We start from the raw sequence: 23,347 nt of genomic DNA on the forward strand, positions 1-23,347 counted from the left end.
GCGCCCTGGCAACGATCCTTCAATCTCATTTCATCTAGCACCTGTCCTGCCACAGCTCTCCTCTCCTCTAAACGATATGTTCACCTCTGACTCCGTCTGCCTCTCCCACTGCAGGCTGCTGTCAGCTCTTCTATATTTATCTTCAGCAATGTCCTTGGAATCTTGAAGGGAACTTTTTCAAAATCAAATTTTATTATTACAGTAACATCTTGGCGAGCTGACTGTATGGCCAGGCTTTTACACCTTGCCAAAATAAATCTTTTTTTTCGAATCTCGAAATCTTGAAAGCCGAAAGTGGCTGGGGAGGAGTGGGTCGATTAAGCTTTGTAGACGTAGATACAGGATGGAGCAGGCATGCGTGACTGTATAGGGAACTAGCTGATGCATGCCAAGGCGTCACATCAATAGTTTTTATCTTGTCCTAATCTATAATAATACATAGTGCTATGTTTGTTATGTGATATGGACCTTGAGTCTGAAATAAAGATTGAACTGAATTGAATACGTCCTAATTGATTGGTTGATTATTTCATGTTATTAATGTAAGGTATCAAAATGTAGTGTAGCAAAAAGTACAACACAAGCCTCCAAAATGTTGTGGGCTAGAAGTATAAAGTAGCTGAAAATGTAAATTCTCAAGTAAAGTACAATTACCTGAACATTGTACTCAAGTATAGAGCTTGAGTAAAAGTACTTAGTTACTTTCCACCCCTGAACCACAGTCCTTTATGTGTGGCCACTGGGAGCTGCCTGCTGCCCAGTACAGGTTATTTGTGCAACCGAAATCTTCTACTGTTGGCCACTGAGTGGCGCCACATGACCAGTTTTGCATCTTTACAGGACATTCTAATCAATGCTTAAGGGTTAGGGGTTCCTATTTCCATTCCCAGGGGCCCTGGGTACAGATTGCTTTCATTATACTGTAGCCCTCTAATCAGGTACTGATTTAGACCTGGGACATCAGGTGAATGCAATCACCCTGTCAGTGTTGATTTCTATTCCATTTTAGAAAGTAGGAAAAAAATGCTGGTGAAATATTTCTCAACAAAAGCCTGAATATTTTAGTGAGTGTGACACTCTCCTGGAGTTGCAGGGCTCCTATGATTAGAAAGGATCTTGGGACCAAGGATGCCCCTCCTAATGCTAATTATCGACTATGCGGGCGGCTAATATACTATCATTATACTACTGCTGCTTCTGTCACTATACCTATTATTACCATCCTTGAATTACTCAGTAGATAGTTACTATATGCGTATGTAAAAGACCATACCGGCATCAATACAATAAATATCATTGTATATTCACAGTTTTAGCCATAATATTGCTCATAAACATACTGGTACACCATTTTCGAGTGTTTGTTTATATTTTCTCCAAAGTTATTAAAACATTACCGACCTTGTATGAATAATTGAGTCAATGTTGACTAAACAAAATTGTGAAGTTAATTTGAATTTTGTTCGTTAATCAATCTTTTCTGCCCAGACTATTTTCGGCTAGACTTTTCAATTCAGTCTGCACTTTAAAATGCATTAAAACAAGATGATATTACTTTGATGTAATATAGCCACACTGAAATATATATAATCCAGTGGCTTCCTTGAAAATAAAACAAACCAAAGTATGCTTTGTAAAAGGGTCAGTAGTAACATGGGCGCAGAGTATGCTTTGTAAAAGGGTCAGTAGTAACATGGTGGGGTGGCAGTGACTCAGGGGTAGAGTGGCCGGGTAGAGTGAACTGGAAACCGCAAGGTTCCCAGTTGGATCCCGGGCTCCCCCAGAGTTAGTGTCCAAGTGTCCTTGAGCAAGACGCTGAACCCCTAATTGCTCCCGATGAGCAGGTTGGTGCCTTGCATGGTTTCCTCCGCCATCGGTGTATGAATGTGTGTGTGAATGGGTGAATGTAATGCACAATCTATGTAAAGCGCTTTGGATAAAAGCACTATATAAATGCACCATTTACCATTTATATATATATATATACACACAGTATATATATGTAATTTGTCTTATGACAAAAATATGATATACTAGGAGTCCATGATACCCGGCGATGTGCGCAGCCAAACTATATGCAGACTTTCTGTCTGCAGAATGGAAACCTTGTCTGTGGGCGACCTCGTCTGCTGGAACACGGCTGCAGCCAAACGCTTCTCAGACTTTTGGGTTATGCACTCGGTATGCATAGTTTAAGTTTTGGACAGTGAGATAATCCTGTTGGCTTGTAGTGTGGTGTGTGTGTGTGTGTGACAACCCGGTCATTTACGACTCAACATGGAATCGTTGGCACCCTCTACCATTAGAAGTTCATGTTGACGCTGCTTGATCCAAGTTATGTGTGAGCTAATAACATGGATTCGAGCATTGCACACGTCATTCTGCGTGCTAGTGCTATGGAGATGACATCCAAAGCGCCCTCTCACTCATAAAACACTGTGTGTGGACACAGGCCATAAATGAAAGTCCTTTATAAGTTTGTATCATCTGCCTGTTCTGTGTGTGTGTTTGCCAAGTGTAGCCAGTGGCTAGAGATCCCATCGCCTGTGGGGCTATAACCGTGACAACGGATCCCATAGGCCAAACTCAGAATCCCTGGTGTTTACACAAGAACGCTAATAAACAGCTTATTTTGGGAGAGTGAAAAACAGGCTTCGTGGCAGTGTGCATATGCTAATGGTCAATGCCTGTATGCAAGTTCAGATCAATTGCTCAACCCACTACCACTAAGGAGAACCATGTGGAACAGACAGACTGACTGACTACGTGGCACCACCGATCTGACCAATTAGTCTGAGTCATAGTGTTGGAGGCTTTGTCAGAGTGTAATGGAGATCTCTGTATCTGTCAGTCTTTGTTCCTTTCATGCCCATATATGGAGATCCCTGATGTCATTAATAGGCTATATGCCCATACCCTGTATATTGGCATGCCCATCTATGGTCATATTGGTCGGATCGGCAGTTCTGAACAAACGCATATCCGAACGACTCGGTGGCAGGCACCACACTCCCTCGAGTCCTTGGTGAGGCGCACGCCAAGTTTGAAGTCGGTCGGTCCCATATATGCACAGGACCATATATGGGCATAGCGGTCGGATCGGTGGCTCTGGTTACGCCTGAGTCATAGCAACGTGGCCGTGGTCCTGCCTATATATGGGCGTATCGGGTTTGTTTATGGTTATGAGTCAAAGTGACGTGGCTGTGGTCCGCCTGCCGGCCGGCGCGCTCTCCAATTGAGTGCTCCAATTAGACAATTTTAATATAGGATGTTGACACATTTTGACACATTTTGAAAATGTCTCCAAAATAGGGAAGCTGGGGTTAAAGTGGTCAGACACAAATTGTGATATTATCAAAAACATAAATTATAAATGATCAAACATCAGACAGTCTACATTTCCCCAAAGGAAATGCATGTATTTAATTCAGTCTGACCCGAACCAGGGATAAAACACGGACAATAAAAATGAATGACCAGATGGGGGGATATCAATAACACTCCCTTCCACCCCAGCAAATTGAACCCTGCCCTGAGTCTTAGTCAATGGTCTAGACCAGTGGTTCTCAACCAGTGGTCCGGGGTCCACCAGTGGTCCTTGAGGGGGTTCCAGGTGGTCCCCAGCTAAATGATGGCGAGTTGGTAACCAAATGGACCCTAATAGATCGTTAACTCTTGAGAGCGTAAAATGAAACCAAATGGACCTGTAATAAACATCTGCATTAATTAATTCAATAATTGTTATTTTGATCAACGTTTGCCTGTTATCTCTCCTATTGGTACCAACATCAATACAGCATGGAATTGTGGACAAAATCGTATCCAACGATAACAAAATGTTCTAAGTCTTGGGTCTGAGTGTCTAAATCTCATCAAACGGTGGTCTGTGGCTCAAATGCCCAATAAATAAGGGTTGAAAACCACTGGTCAAGACATGCCAGACCACACCAGTATGGTCCTGTAACTACTATGACAGCTACTTACTACTATCACCACTGCTACAAGTTACTGCTGCTACAAGAAGAAAATAATAACAACAAAGGGAGTTTGGTACAATGATTTCTTTTTTTTATTCCAAATGTGTCTATATATTGAACAGAAGAGGGGCTGTGGCCCTCCTACAGTACCCCACACTTCAATAGCAAGAATGATAACAATAATCCTCAGAATAATATCCACGTCTCATGTTGTGGTGTGTAATCCACTGAGCATTGGCATTGAAGTCTGAGAGAGAATAAGAAAGAGTGAGGAGGAAAAAAATAGACTGGAAATAATGACAAAATGAGATATAGAATTCATTCCTTTTTACCCTCCCGCTGCACACACATGCATGCATGTGCACACATGCAATGTGGGCACGCACGCACGCACGCACGCACGCACGCACGCACGCACGCACGCACGCACGCACGCACGCACGCACACACACACACACACACACACACACACACACACACACACACACACACACACACACACACACACACACACACACACACACACACACACACACACACACACACACACACAACATTCTTGCCATGAACTAGAACTGTGCATTACAATTTTTAATCTCTCCCTCTCTATTAACATCATCTGTCATCGCACCCTTCTCCAAATATATGGGACACTTTGTGTGTGCAAAAACTAAAACCGTCATTCATTTAACAAAATATACATCGTTTTTCGGAAGTTTCTTTTTTCTTTCACAGGACGTGGAGTTGCTGGAAATACGTTTAAATGGACATTCTGACCTGTTCCACATCATGGGCCACTGTGAAGCAATTACAACGTTTCATTGATATTCAATATTAGCACTTATGTCATGAATTCTGAATACCGTCGGTTGAACACAATGTGATTACAATGTCTTATGGTTCTGTAGGGGGGGGGGGGATACCCCGCTGGCACACAGCTGGTCTCTGCACTGTTGAATTCAAAACTTTCCTGGCTCAGTGATTGGTTGGTCAAACAGAGGGAGGTTATCTCCTGCCTATTACGTTGTCATGACGACAGCAGCTACATTAAGAAGGAAATAAATGTACTCAGGTGTGACAAACCTGTGGACAAAACTGATGACACAAAATTCAATGTTTGGTTGTTTTGTTCTCTGGGTTGAATGATATTATCTCATAGTTCTGGGGAAACAAGAGTATTTCTATGAATTCACCTGTGTATGTGCATGTACTGTATGTAAACGTGTGTGTGTGTGTGTGTGTGTGTGTGTGTGTGTGTGTGTGTGTGTGTGTGTGTGTGTGTGTGTGTGTGTGTGTGTGTGTGTGTGTGTGTGTGTGTGTGTGTGTGTGTGTGTGTGTGTGTGTGCGCGTGCGCGTGCGCGTGCGAGTGTATGTGTGTGTGTGTGTCTGATAGTGGGGTCTGTGTGTTTCTCCATGGGTCTGTATGCACACACATGTGTAGCCCATGCATGTGTTGGGGTCTCACTGTTGCCCTGACTTTTCCACGGGACTGTGGGACAGATCAAGTCCGCCCACGGTAGCCAAATGAATGACAAAAGCCTTTAATAAACCCAACTAATCACCTCGTCTCTTAACTATTGTCTTGTCTGTGTTATGTCACCACATCATTCTGGGTTAAAGGAATGAACCTCATACTTCCTCCCAGACATTCAGTACATATTCTGATTAGTATAGTCTTTCTCACATTAAAAAGGCGCTCTCAATATCGGCAGCCATGTTGAATAAACATAGATGGAATGGGTTAGTTGCCGCAACACTTCCCAATCTCACTGAACACACAGAGCTTTGTGGGCTACAGGGAGGTGTGTGATTGAGACCCAAGATGCTTTTCTTTTCTTCTTTCAAGGTTTTCTGCATGTCAGTGACTGGCTGCGGCCTCACGGTAGTCACAAACCTTCATTTCACTTGTTAAGTCCTGTGGTCTGACCACTTCCACTGACTGCAGCAGGCACTAGCCCACAATCCGGCCCTATTGAAGAGAACTGAGGAAATTTATACCCCAAGTCCCCCGGCTAATGGGTCAAAAGCGTTTCAACGATCCACCTCCCACAAAGGGTCAAAATGATACCGGCCGTCCACACCTACAACTGAGTGGAAGAGAACTGATCCATCCACCACCGTCAAGCCCCATTGAGCCCTTACATTGGTTCGGGGCCATTTCTCTCTCAGCCATCTTCCTGTATGGATTTCCCATAAAAACCCATACTGTAAAATCTTTGACCCTTCAGATGAGATCCTACGCGCCACCCCCAACCCGTTACATGTAATCCTCCTTGTCCGCTCTCCCTTCTTCAGTCCTGCCCCCCCAGTAAGTCCAGTGGGGGGTGTGAAGGCGTCTTGTTGGGGAGTTGAGGGCGAGGCGGCGGCGCCGGCTTGGCTTTCGCTCGCCGCAGGGGGCTCACGGCGCCGTCGCCTCCTGCGGTGCCACATCCTCCCACGTTGCCACATCCTCCCACGTTGCCCACTCCCCCGTCACTGTCGGCCCTGTCGGAGCAGGAGGAGGAGGGTGGAGGCGGGGGCGGGAGGCGTGGCAGGGACATGGAGCCGTGGTGGTGGTGGTGGTGGTGGTGGTGGGGGTGGTGGGTGCCGGGCATGGGCCCCATAGAGGGGGGGATCCTAGAGCAGGACACCGAGGCCAGAGCCGTGGACGAGGAGGCCGAGGCCAACGACGGGGCCAGAGTGGACCTCAGCCCCTGGATCCGCCGACACTCCTGGCAGATGCGCACGTGGCTGCAGCCCTGCAGGAGGGTGCGGGACGGGGGGAGCGGGGGGAGCGGGGGAGGAGGGCAGCACCCCGCCGCCGCCGCCGAGGCCGAGGAGAGGGGAGGCGCGGCCGAGAGTCGCAAGGGCGAAGTGCCTGCGGCCGCGGCGAGGTTGATGTTGGCGCCCAGCGGGTCCTCTAACAGCCTCTGGGGGCCGGGCCCCAGATCTGGCCCTAGTCCGCCCCCGATGCTGCCTCCTCCTAGTCCTCCTCCTAGGCCTCCCATCGCCCCCATCCCTCCTCCTCCCCCACCACCCAGGCCTCCAGTGAGCGGTCCAGAACCGCTGTAGAGCTTGCCGTTGCTGAGGCGCATCTCTCTGACGAGGCGGATGGGCCGGGGGCCCGCCATGGCCAGGCGGGAGGGGTGGCGGAGGATTCCCCCGCCCGCCGCGCCGCTGGGGGCCAGGGGCCTCCGCCGGCGGGAACGAGAGCTCTTCTTACAGGAGATGGCGTTTCGGAATTCGCACAGCATCTCCTGGCACACTGACACCTGGTGGAGGGAGGGAGGACAGAAGGGGTCTTTTTGTAAAATGTTGTTTAAATTCTTTTTTTGCTATATTTAGTGTACAGACTCCCGGATTCAAACCTGTGAGGTTGCGATTACTGTTAGTGGTGGTCAGTTGGTGGATATTTATGCCTGTTTTTTATTTGTATGTGTTGAAAGTATGATTCTTCTCTGTGCGCGTGTGCTTAAATGAGCCAAATATTTAGTCAGTGAGCAAAGTGTGTCATTTGCATGCATGCACTGTGTGTATGTGTGTCGGCTTTGCAGCTTTCTGCAGCTTTCTTCAGCAGCACGTTGTTCAAAATGGTTATCTACACAGTGTCCTATAAGCTTTACAAAAACACAAACAGAAAATGCATTCTACGTAATCAGTTTGTCCAAGATTTCCACGGTGGAGATAGAGAGGGCCAGGCAGGGAGTCAGCTACAGAGAGACAAACAGAGCAATGCAGATAAATACAGAGCAAATGAAAGTCAAAAAGTGGATCTTCAGAAGGAAGGAGAAACAAAACATACAGTGGAAGGATTGCAAGGAATACCAATCGAGGAGTGAGAGGGACAGAACGACAAAAACACACAGAGGGAGAGAGAGAGGGAGAGAAAGGGGAATGCATTCACACGCACACGCACACACACACACACACACACACACACACACACACACACACACACACACACACACACACACACACACACAAGTGATGCATTGGACCAGCTCTTACATCACCCAAGTGGGTGGGGCAAGCGCAATGATGATCATTTGTTTATCACATTACCACAGCCTTATGTATTCACAAAAACGACAATAACATAGCATTTGAACAGTGCTTATTGCTTAAATAAATCTAAATGTACGTACGTTAACCATGGATTTCTTACATACTGAACAGTATGATTTAAATATGGACTGTATCAACACAGTTTATCGTTGGTCCTCGACCTCATCACTAGAATCTAATAATGTCACAAGCCTGAACGTTCATGGCTTCTTTCTGCTGGACCGGTTTATATTCTGTCCAAATCTGCTATGGCTTAAGAAGACCTTGAACTACATCTAAGATTCCACGTACCACCGTTGAAAACTTCCCCTGTGAACTAAAAGGTATTCTTGCCGGGATTTCCAGAGTAAGTAGAGAATTTAAAAACACTGCTTGTGCCGCTGGCTGCCAGACTTGCAATTATGCAGCCGTCGAAGGTCACTGTTTTCCGCTGGGTGTTTTGGTTCCTTTGTGTCCGAATAAACTCTAGTGTCTCCTAAGCCAAGGATTCAACCACATAATCCAAATCAACCATGTTTCGAGGCCAAGGTTTCATCCATATTTTACATGGTGAGTTCTTAATCTAATTTTGCTTGAGCTCCTCGGCCGAAGCTCTAGGCCTCGGAGGTTAGCAGAGAATTCAGTCACAGTGCCACTTCAGCTGTGCTGATTGGACAGGTGCTGTATAACCCCAAGAGAAGATACAGCATTAGCTTGCATTGATTGGTCAGCTGCCATATCAGCCCTTGGGGTTACATGGCAGTTGACAAATGAGCACATGCTTATCAACCCTCCCTGTCCTTTTATCACTCTTGCAGGTCAAATAAAGGCTGGGTATGTGATAAATTTCATGTGCACACACATTAATGATACATTATTACATACACATCTACAAAGAACACACGCACACGCAAAGCAAGCAAGCTAGCAGATGAGTTAAAGGACCACAGTTAGAGAGCGAAAGTGGCGCATTGCTGCAGTGACCTACTGGGGGGTGGTGCCTGGGCGCGTGGGCGTGGCCAGGGGCAGGGCATGAAGAGGAGGAGGAGTTAGGAGGAGGAGGAGGGCGTACCTCATCACAATCTGCAGACTTTCGCGTCGACCAGATGAACTCCATGATCGCAACGAAGACAGCGATGATCAGACCACAGATCAACACCACAAAAATACCACCAATGTTTTCCATACCTAGACCTGGACACACACACAAACACACACACAGTTTATTAATTTTTTTACTATCACATAAGGGTTCACCAAAGAGACAGATATACACACACTACAATGCTTTTGTGTAACATTATTCTGTTGTTCTGCACAGGCAGAGAGACACAGAGGCTGTACTACTGTATGTGTTCACCCAATATCTTTGTAAAACAAGCGTACTGCTGGTCAATACTAAATCAATAACAAACAAGTCTCCATTATAAAGCCACTTTCACCTCCCCATGCCATGTGTGAATGAAACTCAATAAATAAACCACATTGTTAGAAAGAAAAGAAAAGAAGTACGTTGTACATACATGGTGAGTGTGGGGAAAAAAACACCCTAAAAAAAAGCTTGTGTGCGCACCAAGATCTTAAGATTGCATGACGCATACATTATAAATGATTGTTTTAAAGCATTTGGGCTTTATTAAACCGTACAGTCAGTGGAGAAAATTGGAAAAGAAAGGGGCATGGAAGAATGGTGACTTGCAACAGCAGTCTTGAGCTGCACTTAAAGCCAGGACCTCACTAGCATGATCAGCACACTAAAACGGCCCATTACAACCGGGAAATGGGCCATTTTGATTATGCTTGCACCTCTTTGTTCTCCAACATCTCAATGTCACTAAAAACTAAGCTTCAGACCTCCCAAAACAAACTGATACGACTACTTCTCGCCCTTAAAGGTTTCATGACATGCTGGTTTTACAAAACATTAAAGTCTTTATCATGGTCCTTCAAATGTGTATTAAAAGGTTTCAACTGAAAAATCCACTCCAGTGAGCCATGGCAGTTTTTTTTCTCTCTGTGTTCTGAGGCCTTTTCAGCTGCAATGAAAAAAAAAAGTATTTGCCAGCGGGTGTCGCTGTTGAGGGATTTTCCCTGTCAATCACCGCCTCTGCTCCGCCCCCCCCCCCCCCCGCCCCCCCAGGGGGAGAAGGATAGGAGAGGGGAGGGGGCAGGATTAATGGACTATGATGTCAAAGTCTGGGGGCCAATCACAGTACTTTTTTTTTACCTAATTATTCAGAAAACCCCAGACCACAAAGAATCCACTGAATGTTCAAAGTTCAGTTTTTTGGGTGTAATTGAGGTCAGAAAACCTAAAAAATGTTTTTTTTTACCTTTAAGCCTATGACCCACCTAATTCAAACACACTTTGCTAGTTTAGGATGGCTCAAGGTAGAAGACAGGGTTAAGCAAATATCAATGGGATTGGTATTTAAGATAGTCAAAGTGACAGTGCCCTCAATACCCTCATACCTGTCTAACTACTTTTCCAAAAGTGAATGACACCCACAGCCACATCACTAAAGGGAACGACCATACCCCATTGGGTGCCACCAAAATGTGGAATGGTGACACCATCCATCAAAAAATGTGAATCACTGGTTTCTTTCAAAATGTGCCTGAAAAAATAAACATCTATCAGGAGACCACAAGGGGAGGTAAATGTAAATTCACATCGAAAGGAGTTGTCATTCACTGCCGCCGTTTTCCCTTTTTCTCCTTCGTACATACTGTTTGTATTTGTTGATGTATTATTGTGTACATTTGTTATGCAATGTTGATTGATTGAATACATAGGACCACAATGGAAACAAGTCCCCAGGACTTTTTTTGTGTTATGCTTTTAGCCTTAATCTCTTACTGTACCATGTGCTGTTTACATTTTTGACTAATAAAGTATTCAATCAATCAATCAAAAGTGAAATGCTGTAGTTCTTTCATCATTGATCATGATTAGGTCCATGAAATGGAGCTTGTATCATGAAAAAATCCTTCCGCTGTTGATGGTCTGGTGTTATGGTGTTCGCCAGATGGCTTATAACAAACTACTGAAAAATCTAAGTGGTTTGTGGGTAACAGACTACAACATGTAATGTTAGCACTCATACATTTTCTCTGAAGAGCTACACTTTTTCAAGTTCGCCACTTGCTGAGGTCACTTTCTGGCCTGAATGATTATTCTCATGCACACCCATGCAGAATGCAAATTCATGTGAATAAAGAGCCAAACTGGCAGCACAGTGTGTGTCTGTCTGAGAATTCACATTTTTAAGGGGAACACTGCTTACGTGTCCGAAGTGCATTTGGCCCTTAACAGCGCACTTCATACATACTGTAACATAACTAACAGGAAGCCATTACCTTTCCATTGCTCATAATTTATAACAAAACGTTTTTTATCATTTTTATTCTTTGCTGGATAATCCATTCTGGAATGAAACTCCTCAAATTAATAAAATAAAAAGAACAAATCAAATCAACATGAAAATTATCACATTGATTGTACATTAGTCAATTTAATTATGTTTTTTTCCTTCACTTCACTGCTTAATTTGTCAAAGTCATGGATCGAGACATGGAGAATCAGTAGACGAAGACACAAAGAGATAGAGAGAGACAGAGAAGAGAAGAAAACTGAGTAATTAACATAATGAGTAAGAGAGGCAGACACAAAGATATAGCCATAGGGCGTTATTTTGGGAGAACCGCCGTGAAATGTGTAGTCAACAGCGTGGTGGGACGTTTGGTATTTTCCGGATTTTGGTCAATCATGACCAAATTATCTTTTTTTATTACCTTTAAGAGCAGTGTGCTGTGCTCAGCCAAAACACCTACTGGTAATGCTCGTAGTGTCATGGAAGAAAAGACTCAGAAACGTAATTTCTCCCAAGAGCAAAAACTTCTCTTCTCTTTGTGCAGGAGTAGCAGAGTCATCAACACTGAATCTATGGCACCTCAAACAGACCGCCAAGAGCAGATGATGGGAAATTATCTCAGGAGAAAATAACAAATGCAGTTAACCACTTAAACCCAATATACTGTGTGGTCCCCCAGGAGTCTATCCTTGGGACCCTCATTTTGTTTCCCACTATACCGAATTTCTTAGCAGATTTTGTGAAGTCAGAAACAAGAGAAAGAGTGGGAGACGAAGAGAACAGACACTGAAAAAAAGTCAAAGACAAAGAAAGGCAGAGACGGACAGCAAGTGTGTCAGGAACAAGAAGGTACAAAGACAGGAAGTGCGATAAAGGTACAAAGAGAAACAAAGACACATGACGCAATGAAGTTATAGAGTCAGCAAGCCAAGAGGCAAACATACACACACAAGAAGCAGACACAGGAGAGAGAGAGGACCAGACATCAATAGTGGGAACACCTTTAGACTGAATCTCAGTTTGTTCTCCCTTAGCGATCCCGGTGCTGATTTACCCAACAGCCACCTCTCTCATCTGCTCACAGAACATCGAGTACCACAGGGATGATACGCTGCAACCTTTACCAAACAACAGGCTAGAATACCACTCTCACATTTCCCACCCTTGCATTATCCTCTTTCTCATCCCCCATGTCTCTTATCGAGAGATGGGGGGATATCCTCCTGTCTGCTTGTTAAAAAGATGGATGGGCAGATTTTCATGAAACTTGGTGGGAATGCTCAGCAGGCTGTCCTGAAGAGATGGTTACCATTGGATCGGTAACTGATAGATGGTTATTTGGATCAAAACTTTCAAAGGTCAAGATCACAATACAGAGACGCAGAGATGTAAGATGCAATTAATGAGTGCACTTGTTTAACAACTTGTTAAACCTGGCGCCCCTATATTGGGTGTGAAATTGTAGGCGGAAATTGATAAGAATTTTCCCAAAAAATTAAGAAAGAGCGAAAATAACACATCTACAAGGTCATATCGTGTCGCATTGTGAGATTGTAGATCGGCTATTTTCGCACTACACTTTTGTACGACTAAGTATGAATTAGGCCATAAGTAGTTAGTGTGGTTGCCCTAACAGGGCAACCAGACTATAGTACTCTACCTACTTTATTTCTTTATTATAGATAAACTTTATTTTGGAATGGATCTCCTCCCACACTTTTTTCCCCCCAATTTTGTGCTATATGTCAAAATGACCGGCTTCACCGGGAATCGTGCGCTTGTACTTTTCTAAGACATTGGTTACATAGTTTAATTGATATTGATTTATTAGTGCATTAAATTGCCCCATCCACTTTAATGGGAAAATGAAAAAACGCCCATTCAAGTATTTTTTTCTCAGAAACTGTAAGGGCTAGAGTTACAAGACTTGCAGGGGAGGTTTATAATTTAGTGCAAAATTATTATACAAAATGTTACACCAGTCGGCCTCATGGTGGCGCTATAACAGCCCCCTTTACGTTTTGGCCTATAACTCTTGAACCGTAGGTCGTAAAATCAAAATGTTTTTTTCCCTGGATTCCTTGGGTCACGACACATCTACCCATATAGGCCACGCCCATTTGCGTTAGCATACATTTTCCGCCATTTTGAATTTTCTTCAAAACACACTTTTTGCACCTTTTCCTACAGATTTTTTCCAAATCTCACAAAAATCGGTACACGTGATCTATGGACCCATGCAATAAACCTAACCAAACAGCATTTTGATAGTCCTTACCGCTCGTCCGTAATTGGCTTCCAAAGTTAGTGGGAGGGGCCCGTTTTACCAAAAAGGAGTGACGTTACATTTGTGGGAGGGGCCTATTTCTTTAGTGGGAAGGGCCTATTTCTTAAAATCGAAACGGCACGTATCACGAACGCGGGATCCGATCGGCACAGAATTAGAATCGCACATCGCGCGGCCTCCGAGGGTATTCCTCCCGGCGTATCACTCGAGTCCCGGTGGCGACCCCCGACCGGCGTCGGCGCAACCACACTTTGCAATTTCCCAGAATTGCGACGCGTCTAGTTAATTACTCACAGGGGGTAAAACATACTCTCTCGCCATGCCTTTCGGCCTGGCGGAGACAATAAAGTGGATGTCCTGCCTTCCCTCACTTCCTTTTCGCTTGTGCAGATGCGTAAATAACTCCTATTGGAAACTAATTTAGTCAAAGCCCAGATAGCTAGCAGCTTAGCAGGAAGGGAAATTCCAAAATATACATATTTTAAAGATATTTTAAAAGACTTTCTTGCGAACACTGTACTGGAATTGGTCGAATATACCCTCCAGTGCGAAGAGCAGACAAGGCGGAATTACAGACCCTGTAGCATTCAAAAGTTGTAGAAGAGATAGTGTGGCTTGAGAGACTAGTTCATTACTAAAAAGGACACTGTCAACCCACAGCCCATAAAAGCATCACCAGAGAACACCTCCAACATAGAGAATTACATTGAGTGGTTTAAATTATTGCTGGCTGGGTTTGAAAATGTACATTTTGATATTACAGTGTACTGTAATCCATGTTGTTTCCGTTTGTCATTCATGCCACTAAAGTACGTGAAAGTAATGAAATGCATTGAGCAGATGATAGGAATGGCAGCTGTAAGGTTTTCCAGTCCAAATTTCAGAAATTCATTCTCATTCTTTGAGCACGACTTATTAAAACACACCAGTGCCAGTGTCATAAACGGACCGACACGAACAAGGCTTCCATGGCACTGACCTATTTTGAATTTCAGCTCTCACTTTTTAATCTGCTCTGAGGAAGGCTAAAGCCGAAACGCATAAGCGTTCTCAATAAATGAGAATTTGTATCTGAGCCAGTCTTGCATCCTTTATTTTGGAGTGGCGCTTTTTCCACTTCGGTGGTATTTGATTTAAGCTCTGGCAATAATGTTAGCATATTATACCTGTTAGTATTAAGCATTATATCATGTTACATCACTACTCCTGGCACTGACTGCCCTCCATCAATACAAATGGTAGCTAGTGATATCTAATCGTGGTGGTGCAGGTGCAGGTGTGGGTTTCAGTGCTGAAGGTGTGAGGAAACCCACCTTTGGCTCGATGGTCCTCCTCTTTGGGACACTGCCCCCCCTCCCACCACCTCCTCTTCAGGATCTCTAGCCTGTTGTTCTCCTGGAGCTGGAGAATGCCCAGGGTGATCTCATCTCTGTATGGAGAACCTGCACAAAGAGGGGAGAGAGAGAGAGAGAGAGAGAGAGAGAGAGAGAGAGAGAGAAGTTGTTATTACACACACACTTTTTTCTCCCCACAGACCAGACTGGGGGAGAGAGTGTCATGACTGTTTCATACATAGTTGTGCGCCGTGTCGCACTTCTAAAATAGCAGATCTACAAGCTCACAACGCATTGCAGCACAAACCATAGCTTATAGATCTGCTATTTTCGGCGTCCAAAACACCAGTGCACAACTAAGAGGGCGCAGGGGGAATAGAAAATGAGTGTAAGTTGAGCCTTGTTATTTGTGTCTTGTTATTTGATGTCAAAACAAAGAGAATGGAGGGGAGAGAGTGCAGCCATTCGCTTTTAACAACCGCACAACACAACCAAACATAACAAGAGTCTTCACCTCATTTCAGTCCACACAGCAAAATGTCCAACACCCATTCAGGTCAATCTTTCAACTCTCAAGAGTTTAATTTTTTATTATTAGATGTTACTGCGTGCTGATACACATAAGGGCGCATACAGGGGGTGATTTAATGGGTGGCAGGTGAACATCACTGTCCTAATTGGCCGACTGACGCTTCTATCTGCCTCCAGAGAGAGAAGGTAGAGAGGCAGATGAAAGCAGACAAGAGGGAAAGAAAGAGAGGAAGAGAGTGATAGAAAGCAGAGGAAGTGGCATGGATTAGGATGAATTGGGTTCAAAGGAAGCAATCACATAATGCAAGACAAAGGAAACGAGAGTAAAATGGGGAACGCCAGCGGTGACGATAATGGGATGGAGAGGCTTCCCACATTGTTAATTGTCTATGTACAGAGTATTGTCATTTATTTGTGTCTATTGATTCCTCGCCTGCGCTCTTGTTTGTTCTCTGGCACTGTAAGATAGACACATCCTGCCAGTAAAGACCGACCACAGAATAACATAGAGACAAACAAACAGACAGACAGACAGACAGACAGACAGACAGACAGACAGACAGACAGACAGACAGACAGACAGACAGACAGACAGACAGACAGACAGTGAAAATAATTCTGAAGGGAAAAAAATTATTGAACTGAAGCTGAGGATGAATGATACGAAATATATTTTAACCCAACAGAATAGATCACATATCCAACCTGGGTAGTAGCCTAGACTTCAGAAAAGTAGACTAGTGACCACAAGGCTGACACTTTGACCCTGATATACATGAATAGATAAAAGACTAAACAATGAGTAGGTATGAACAGGTATGCATATCCAATCATTAACAGGAAATACAACAATAAAAAAGAGATGTACATCTCAAAACCAAATCGGATGGGTAGTGGATACAAAAATACCCAGTGAAATAGAGACATAGTAATGCTTCGAGCAACACGATTCTTCCTCAGACTTCTGCTATACAGAAGGGCACCATTGTAAGCATTGGCTTACACTTAGCCAAGGTGAAACACAACACATCCACTCTCAGATACGTGGGAATTGAGTTAATAGAACATCCGTACAGAGGGGGAAGACATAAACTCCTAAAACACATAGCAGATCTGCTATGTTTGAAAAAATCGTGAACATTTGTGCAAATCTTTGAATATTTATATTTTTTAACTCAGGTCTTTGCTTCTGGAGGTCCCTGCCGCAAAATATTTTCAGATGGGGGTCCGCAGCCAGTCTGCAGCAGTCCTGAGCCCAGCATATATTTTCAATTGTTTTCAATGGGACTGCCACATATCTATGTGACAGCAGCGTGATGCGAAAAACCTAAACAAGGTTAGGTTTTCATTTTGGGGTTTTTTAAAGGTGGATTTCTTCCCAGAGACATGCTTTGTCCAATCCACTTCTCCATAGTTAAACCTCCATACTTAGTCATCCACCCATCCAGGCTTAGATATGGAGGAATGGATAGAGCAACATATTAGGCTTAAATGTTAATTCTTTTGGATTTCATCTTGACATACAGTTTATAGACTAGAGTTTCTTTCCTTAGCTGCAGAGTGATATAGAACTGCATAGAGATATTAAACTTGATAGCCATGACACATGGTTATTATTACACCACACCAACCAATCAGACTGGGTCATTTGACCTGCATGTTCTATATATAATACATTATACACACACACAGATAGGAGAGACAGGAAACCAAGTTCACAATGCGACTGTTATGAACCTTTGACAAGTTTTGACAGATTTTCCCAAAATAGGGACACCAGGGTTAATGTGGTTAACATAGATCTTTTTAATTAAATTGTTAATATGTAATAATTGTGATAAATTGTGTATAAGCATATCAGTCTTAATCTTTCACAAGGATATGCATGTGTTTTAAAAGTAGCAGAACACACACACACACACACACACACACACACACACACACACACACACACACACACACACACACACACACACACACACACACACACACACACACACACACACACACACACACACACACACACACACACACACACACACACACACACACACACACACACACCGCCAGCATATTGAACACTGAACCAAATGTCTATGTGGTTACATTTGCATTGATTTAAAATAACACTAAGGATTTGACTGTGTGTACTGTGGACAGTGTGATGATGTCAACGAGACAAACCAAAGATAATTGGGTTGGCCCCCCGGACCCAAACGCACTAATCTGAGACAGATGAGAGGGGAAAGGCATCGCTTCTGTTGGGAACGGCTTTTTGAATTGAATTTATGGGACTGAACTCATCATGTCCTCCGCGGGAAATTCTCTTGGCATCATTGTGAGGCAGAGTGCGGCTCACAGAGAATATATTTACATTTACGAGTGCAGCCTCTGATTAAGCCTCAGTTCCCAGTACACTGTGTGATGATCAGTACATTCTGTGATCCAAAGAAGATGAAGAGTAGACTAGAAAGGGGCGCATATCTCCGCCAGGGCGGGGAGGACTACCCAGGGATGTGTAAGTCGTGGGTTGCAGCTGTCAGGACCCGAGGAAGCCACGGCGGGAAATAACGTTTCTATGACATACGGTACACCTTTTTGCATTTGTCCCTTATGGGTGGAAGTGAAAGTGCTGTTCGAGGTGCGCTCTATCAAGGTCCCTCAACATGTGATTCTAATTATGGGTTGATTGCATGTTGCGTTCATGATATATGGCATTTTTGGTAAGAAACTCCCACTCCTTCAAACAAATTTTGGAAGTCAATTACAGGCAAACCTGTTTGAGGTTCATAGTTGAATGAAGATTATGTAGCTAATTTGGTCAATCGGAGGATGCATTTTTTTTTTTTTTTTTAATAAACCTCACAAAATCTTGAAGATAATGTGTAGCAATTTGTATGAGTTTTTGATAAAAAAAAGAAAATTGCTAAACGCATGCAAAATGGCAGGAAATCTAGTTAGGCGGAAAAGGGCAATTGCAATTGCGAAATGCCACCAAACAAACCATAATTCATACTGTGAATACAGAGTTTCATAGACATATTCTGCAGTTATTTCTGTGGTTAGATCTATGTATTTAATCGTCTGGCTACTGCAAGATTAGGGGATGTGTACTATATTAGATGCTCCAGTGCCAAATCACCACAAAATGGATGAGGGGGAAAAAAAGTTTAGGCCAACCCAGTTTCATCCCTCCAGGAAAGAGGAAAGAGGAGGCGCAATGTGCAAAAGATAAATGTATACAGCATTGCTATCTTTAAAAAAAATCTCTTTATTAGTATAATATTATGCAAGTAATGGAATAGGGTAGTATAATACTGCTTTTTGTTCTGTTGCTATGTTGCTTGTTATTACACATATGGTGACTATTACGTTTTCTGTCCAACTAGCGTACATAACACTGGCTGTAATGTCAGGCAGCTTGATCATGAAAATGTGTTTAGCCTGCAGCAAAACAATTACAACCTAACTAGCACATTATTGATTTGTTTAACTTACTGTACATTAGCACAACATCAAAAAGGATTTCAGTGATTGAATTGACTAGGAACCTTGACTGCGGCTCCTTAGTTTACATTCACACACTGACACCACTGTACAAACTAACAGTAGAAAAGCCTGGAGTCAAAAGTTACATAAATTATAAAAAATACAAAAAAAAATGTTCAAAGGAATGAAGGCCAAAGTAGTATGAATTAGTTTTCTAATCAGACATCCGCCAGAGTGAGTTTCCCTCCATGTGTTTGTGAAATATGCACTCGAGTAATCCGTAATTGCTCCGTTTCCCAAACCAAACATTATACGATACTGCCGCATTGTCGCTTTTAAATTATTCAATTTTCATGTTTCCGTCGAAGATCTTCCTAAGCTCAGAGATGAGTTCCGGTCCGGGAAGCCGTCCAAATGGACTCAAATTATGCACAGCTTAAAACTAATCCCACCTGCATTTATTCGGCAGCACAGAGATCAATGAGGCAAATTTAAACGGACTAAAGAGATTTTCGAAGAAATGTTGTCTGTTCATAACAGCAGCCAAATAACACAGTAAGCCCTTAAGCACTGACTGTTGTCTCTTTATGGTCAACAGGACATGTAACGTCACACTGCACTGCATGTAACTGCTGCACTATAAGTCACAGATCTGGGATGGGTGCAACAGAAGTATGGATTTTCTGCCTGGTGAGGCTGTAGCGGTTAACACGCCCACCTCTTGAACCATAGGGAATCAGCAACGGAATCGGTTCATTGGCAGAGTACGTTTGCACATACAAGAAGGAATTAGACTTGGTAGGTCAACGTGTGGGCAACTTGTGCAATGTTCATACAAAATGGAAAGGAAAGGGAGTATTTCCTGGTCCCAGGGGGGCGGGGGAATTACTTTTACTGATTCATCCAGCAGATGGCTTGCTCAGGGACACTTCCGACGCATAGACTAGGAGAGCATAGGGAACCGGGTGAACTTCCGACTGTCAGACTCAGCTATAGCTGCCCCAAAACATTTAGAACAGTGGGGTCCTGAAGTGATAAAATGTCCTGCTCACTCATTATAAGTTACTCTGGTTGAAAGCATCCGCTACATACTAAAAGGATATGTATTTTAAGTGATTTCTTTTCACAATACAAGGCACTATGATGTTTATTTAAAATAGATGGTTTGCTGGTTGTAGTGGAAAAAAAATCTAATTTGGAATGAAAAGAAACATGTCTGGGAGCTGTACTTTTATCATGATTTCTGTTGTTTTGTAGTATTGGATGTTTTTGATTTACTTTGAATGCATGTAAGATAAGACATGAAAGAATTACTTAATTGGAGACGATGTGGTAAACAGATGGGGGATGTGCGATTGTAGCATGCTGCGTGCGTGCGTGTGTGAAGTTATATCTTGTACATAAAAGTATTAATCTCTGTGTGTTAATGATCACTTTCTTGACCTGATTTGCTGCTCTGGTGCTACTCTTAATTGCACTGCATTTGATCTGCCCATTTCCCACCACAAGTTGGTATCCTTTAATGTCAATTTAACACATTCCATCTCATTCTGGAACATTAAGAATATTGAATTATCTGCTCTTTCTAGTGGAATTGATAGCCTCACCATCAAAGGCAATTATCCAACTCAGATGCCCTGGTATCTCATTACAATAAGGATTAAAGGAGCAAGAGCATTTAAAAGACTAGGAAGTAATAGTCTTTTAAATGCCCGTGCTCCTTTAACCACGGGCACCCTAGCACCCTATTCTGGGGCTCAGAGTTGTGAGCTTGAAGATCTGCTACTTTGCGTCTGTCTCCTTTAACCACTCTGCCCCTTGGCTTGCATCTCAATGAAGTCTGGCCTTGTTATCCATAAAGACATGTACACATTCATTATAAGGATGTCTTTCCACAGCTAAATCTACCTATTATGGAAATTTTATTTGGTCTGGCAAAGGGAGCACAAGAGCCCTGTTTTCCACGGTAAACAATATTTCACAGCCAGCAGACACTCTTGCACCTCAGCTGTAATCAGTTGCACAGTGTAACACATTCATGACATTTTCTAATGCTGATATTGAAAACGTTCACCAACAGTTGATTTCTTCAAACAATACTACACAGTTCACTTTTTTCGCTTTTCTACATTCCTCTTCACTATCAAGTTTCAAACTGTTGCTGAAATATCCGGTCTAATTTCAATCATACGGTACATTCATCCCTTTCTTCTGGTCTTTACCCCTCATCTCTGAAAACAGCTGCAAAAACTCAAAATCTCAAGAAACCTGGCTGAACAATTTGGATATTTAGGTATTTTAAATACCAGAAAAAGAACAGTTGCACCTCAGGTACAATGCTCACCTGACTGATAGCAGTCTGTTGGTGAAAATCAGTGATGACTGGTTGATGGTAGCTGACTCAGGGCTTTTAACCATACTTGTCCTTCTTGATCTGAGTGGAGCCTTTTGATACCACCTCACATACTGTAACATGGTCTTTGAGAGATTCGCTTCCACTGGAATGATTGGCACCTCTCTTGAATGATTTAGATCATAACTGTAGCATCCCTCTTGATTCTAGCACTCAGTTTGACCAATTTAAAAATGTCCCTTTTCCATTCCAGTTACTAGAGGAGTTCCCCGGATCTCTGTTTTGGGCTCCCTCCTATTTATTATTTACCTTCTACCGCTTGGCCATATTTGCAGGAAATTCTGCATTCAATTTCACTGCTACACAGATGACCCAGCTCTGTCTATCCACCTTTCTGACTGCCAACTGGATATTGAATGTTTCTCATACAAGTTTCTCAAACTTAATTAGTGATAAAACTGAGGTTCTCCTCATAGGTATTAAATGTACTTTGGCTAAACCTGACAGTTTTTCTCTGACATTTAACAATTCCATAGTTCCTCCTTCCATTCAGGTTAAGAGTCTGTTTGTCATCTTTTGACAAACAGACTCTTTATCTTTTGAAGCACACATCAACTATCTTTTGAAGCACACATCAACAGTGTTACTCGGTTTGCATACTGTACTTCAACCTATGCAATATTAATCTTCTTTGCCCGTGGCTTGCACCTTACAGCACCGCCATTCTCATTCACACTCTGATCCCGTATTGACTATTGCAAATCTATTCTCTTTGGTTTTCCTGTCAAGTGTCATCATGTATTTCGAAAGGTCCAGAATGCAGCTGTCCGTATCGTACCAGAACTCCTTCCATTACTCCTGTTCTTCAGCAACTTCATTGGCTCCTTGTTAAACACTGAATGGATTTCAAGATTCTACTTCTCACTCTTAAGGCCCTTCATAACGTATATTCATGCATATATATTTTATGTTTTAGTTTTTGTTTTTGACACTAATCCTCCTATAATTTGAGAAACCTCTGTGGTGGTGGTGAGACCAAAACTGTCTGCCCGGTTCTCCTCAGTGGCTTGTGCACGTAACTGCGAAGCCCGTTTTTCGATTGCACCAAATCTCAGCTGTTTATTAGCGTTTTTGTGTAAAAGAATGTCGCCATGGTTACGGGGCTGCCCAGCTATGGGACGAACTGCCTCCCGGGTTGCCAGATCATGTGCGCATATCCCCCCACGGATGCGTCGACCGGGTATGGACTAGTAAATTCTGATTGTATATAATGTAAACGGTGAGGTTTTCTTATAAACTCTCTAGGACTATGATTTCTCTCTCTCATAACGCACCTGTTCAAACTGGCATATTCAGTCTGATCCTGACTCTAAACTAAACACTCACATTGAGCTTTGCACTGAAGGACGATTTTATATTTATCTACCTGTATTGTATTAACTTAATGTATATCATTGCTTTGTTTGATTGGATGATGTCCTGATATATTGCTGCTGGCTTTTAACTATGTCTTGTAAGTTGTCCTTGAGTGCTCTGAATGGCGCCCATAAATAAAATGCCATATGCACTTTTCATGCAATTTATGCGTAGATTTGTCATTTGTGTACCTACATTTGTGAGTTGTGTGTGTTCCCATATTATTACCTTATCATGTGTGTGTGGGTGTGTGTGTGTGTGTGTGTGTGTGTGTGTGTGTGTGTGTGTGTGTGTGTGTGTGTGTGTGTGTGTGTGTGTGTGTGTGTGTGTGTGTGTGTGTGTGTGTGTGTGTGTGTGTGTTCGCGCGAGCGTGATTTGTGACGGTGTGCACCGCTCTAAGGCTAGATAACATTGACCCTCATGCTAATTTCCCCCAGGCGCTGATGAAATGAACTATCAATCGCAGCCGGTTGGTTTGATGTTAAATTCAGCCAGCAGCACTGACAGACAGCAGGGAAACACTGTGATCAGAGGCATATTGAAGAATTTCCTCCCAAAATGAG

At 43.2% G+C, this 23,347-nt stretch overlaps 1 protein-coding gene across 1 annotated transcript in view; it reads right to left on the bottom strand.

Annotated features, from left to right (window-relative positions):
- Positions 1-6,268: 6,268 nt before the first annotated feature.
- LOC308095616 (glutamate receptor ionotropic, kainate 5-like) overlaps positions 6,269-23,347 on the bottom strand; it is a gene marked incomplete at its 3' end in the record, with an annotated part of 85,832 nt that continues 68,753 nt past the window's right edge. The window contains 3 exon segments of the mRNA XM_080442667.1: positions 6,269-7,228; positions 9,073-9,194; positions 14,975-15,103. Coding sequence (XP_080298793.1) covers positions 6,269-7,228; positions 9,073-9,194; positions 14,975-15,103 — 1,211 coding nt within the window.

The sequence above is a fragment of the Gymnoscopelus braueri genome, assembly GCF_963280865.1.
Source record: "Gymnoscopelus braueri genome assembly, chromosome: 11".
Lineage (NCBI taxonomy): Eukaryota > Metazoa > Chordata > Actinopteri > Myctophiformes > Myctophidae > Gymnoscopelus > Gymnoscopelus braueri.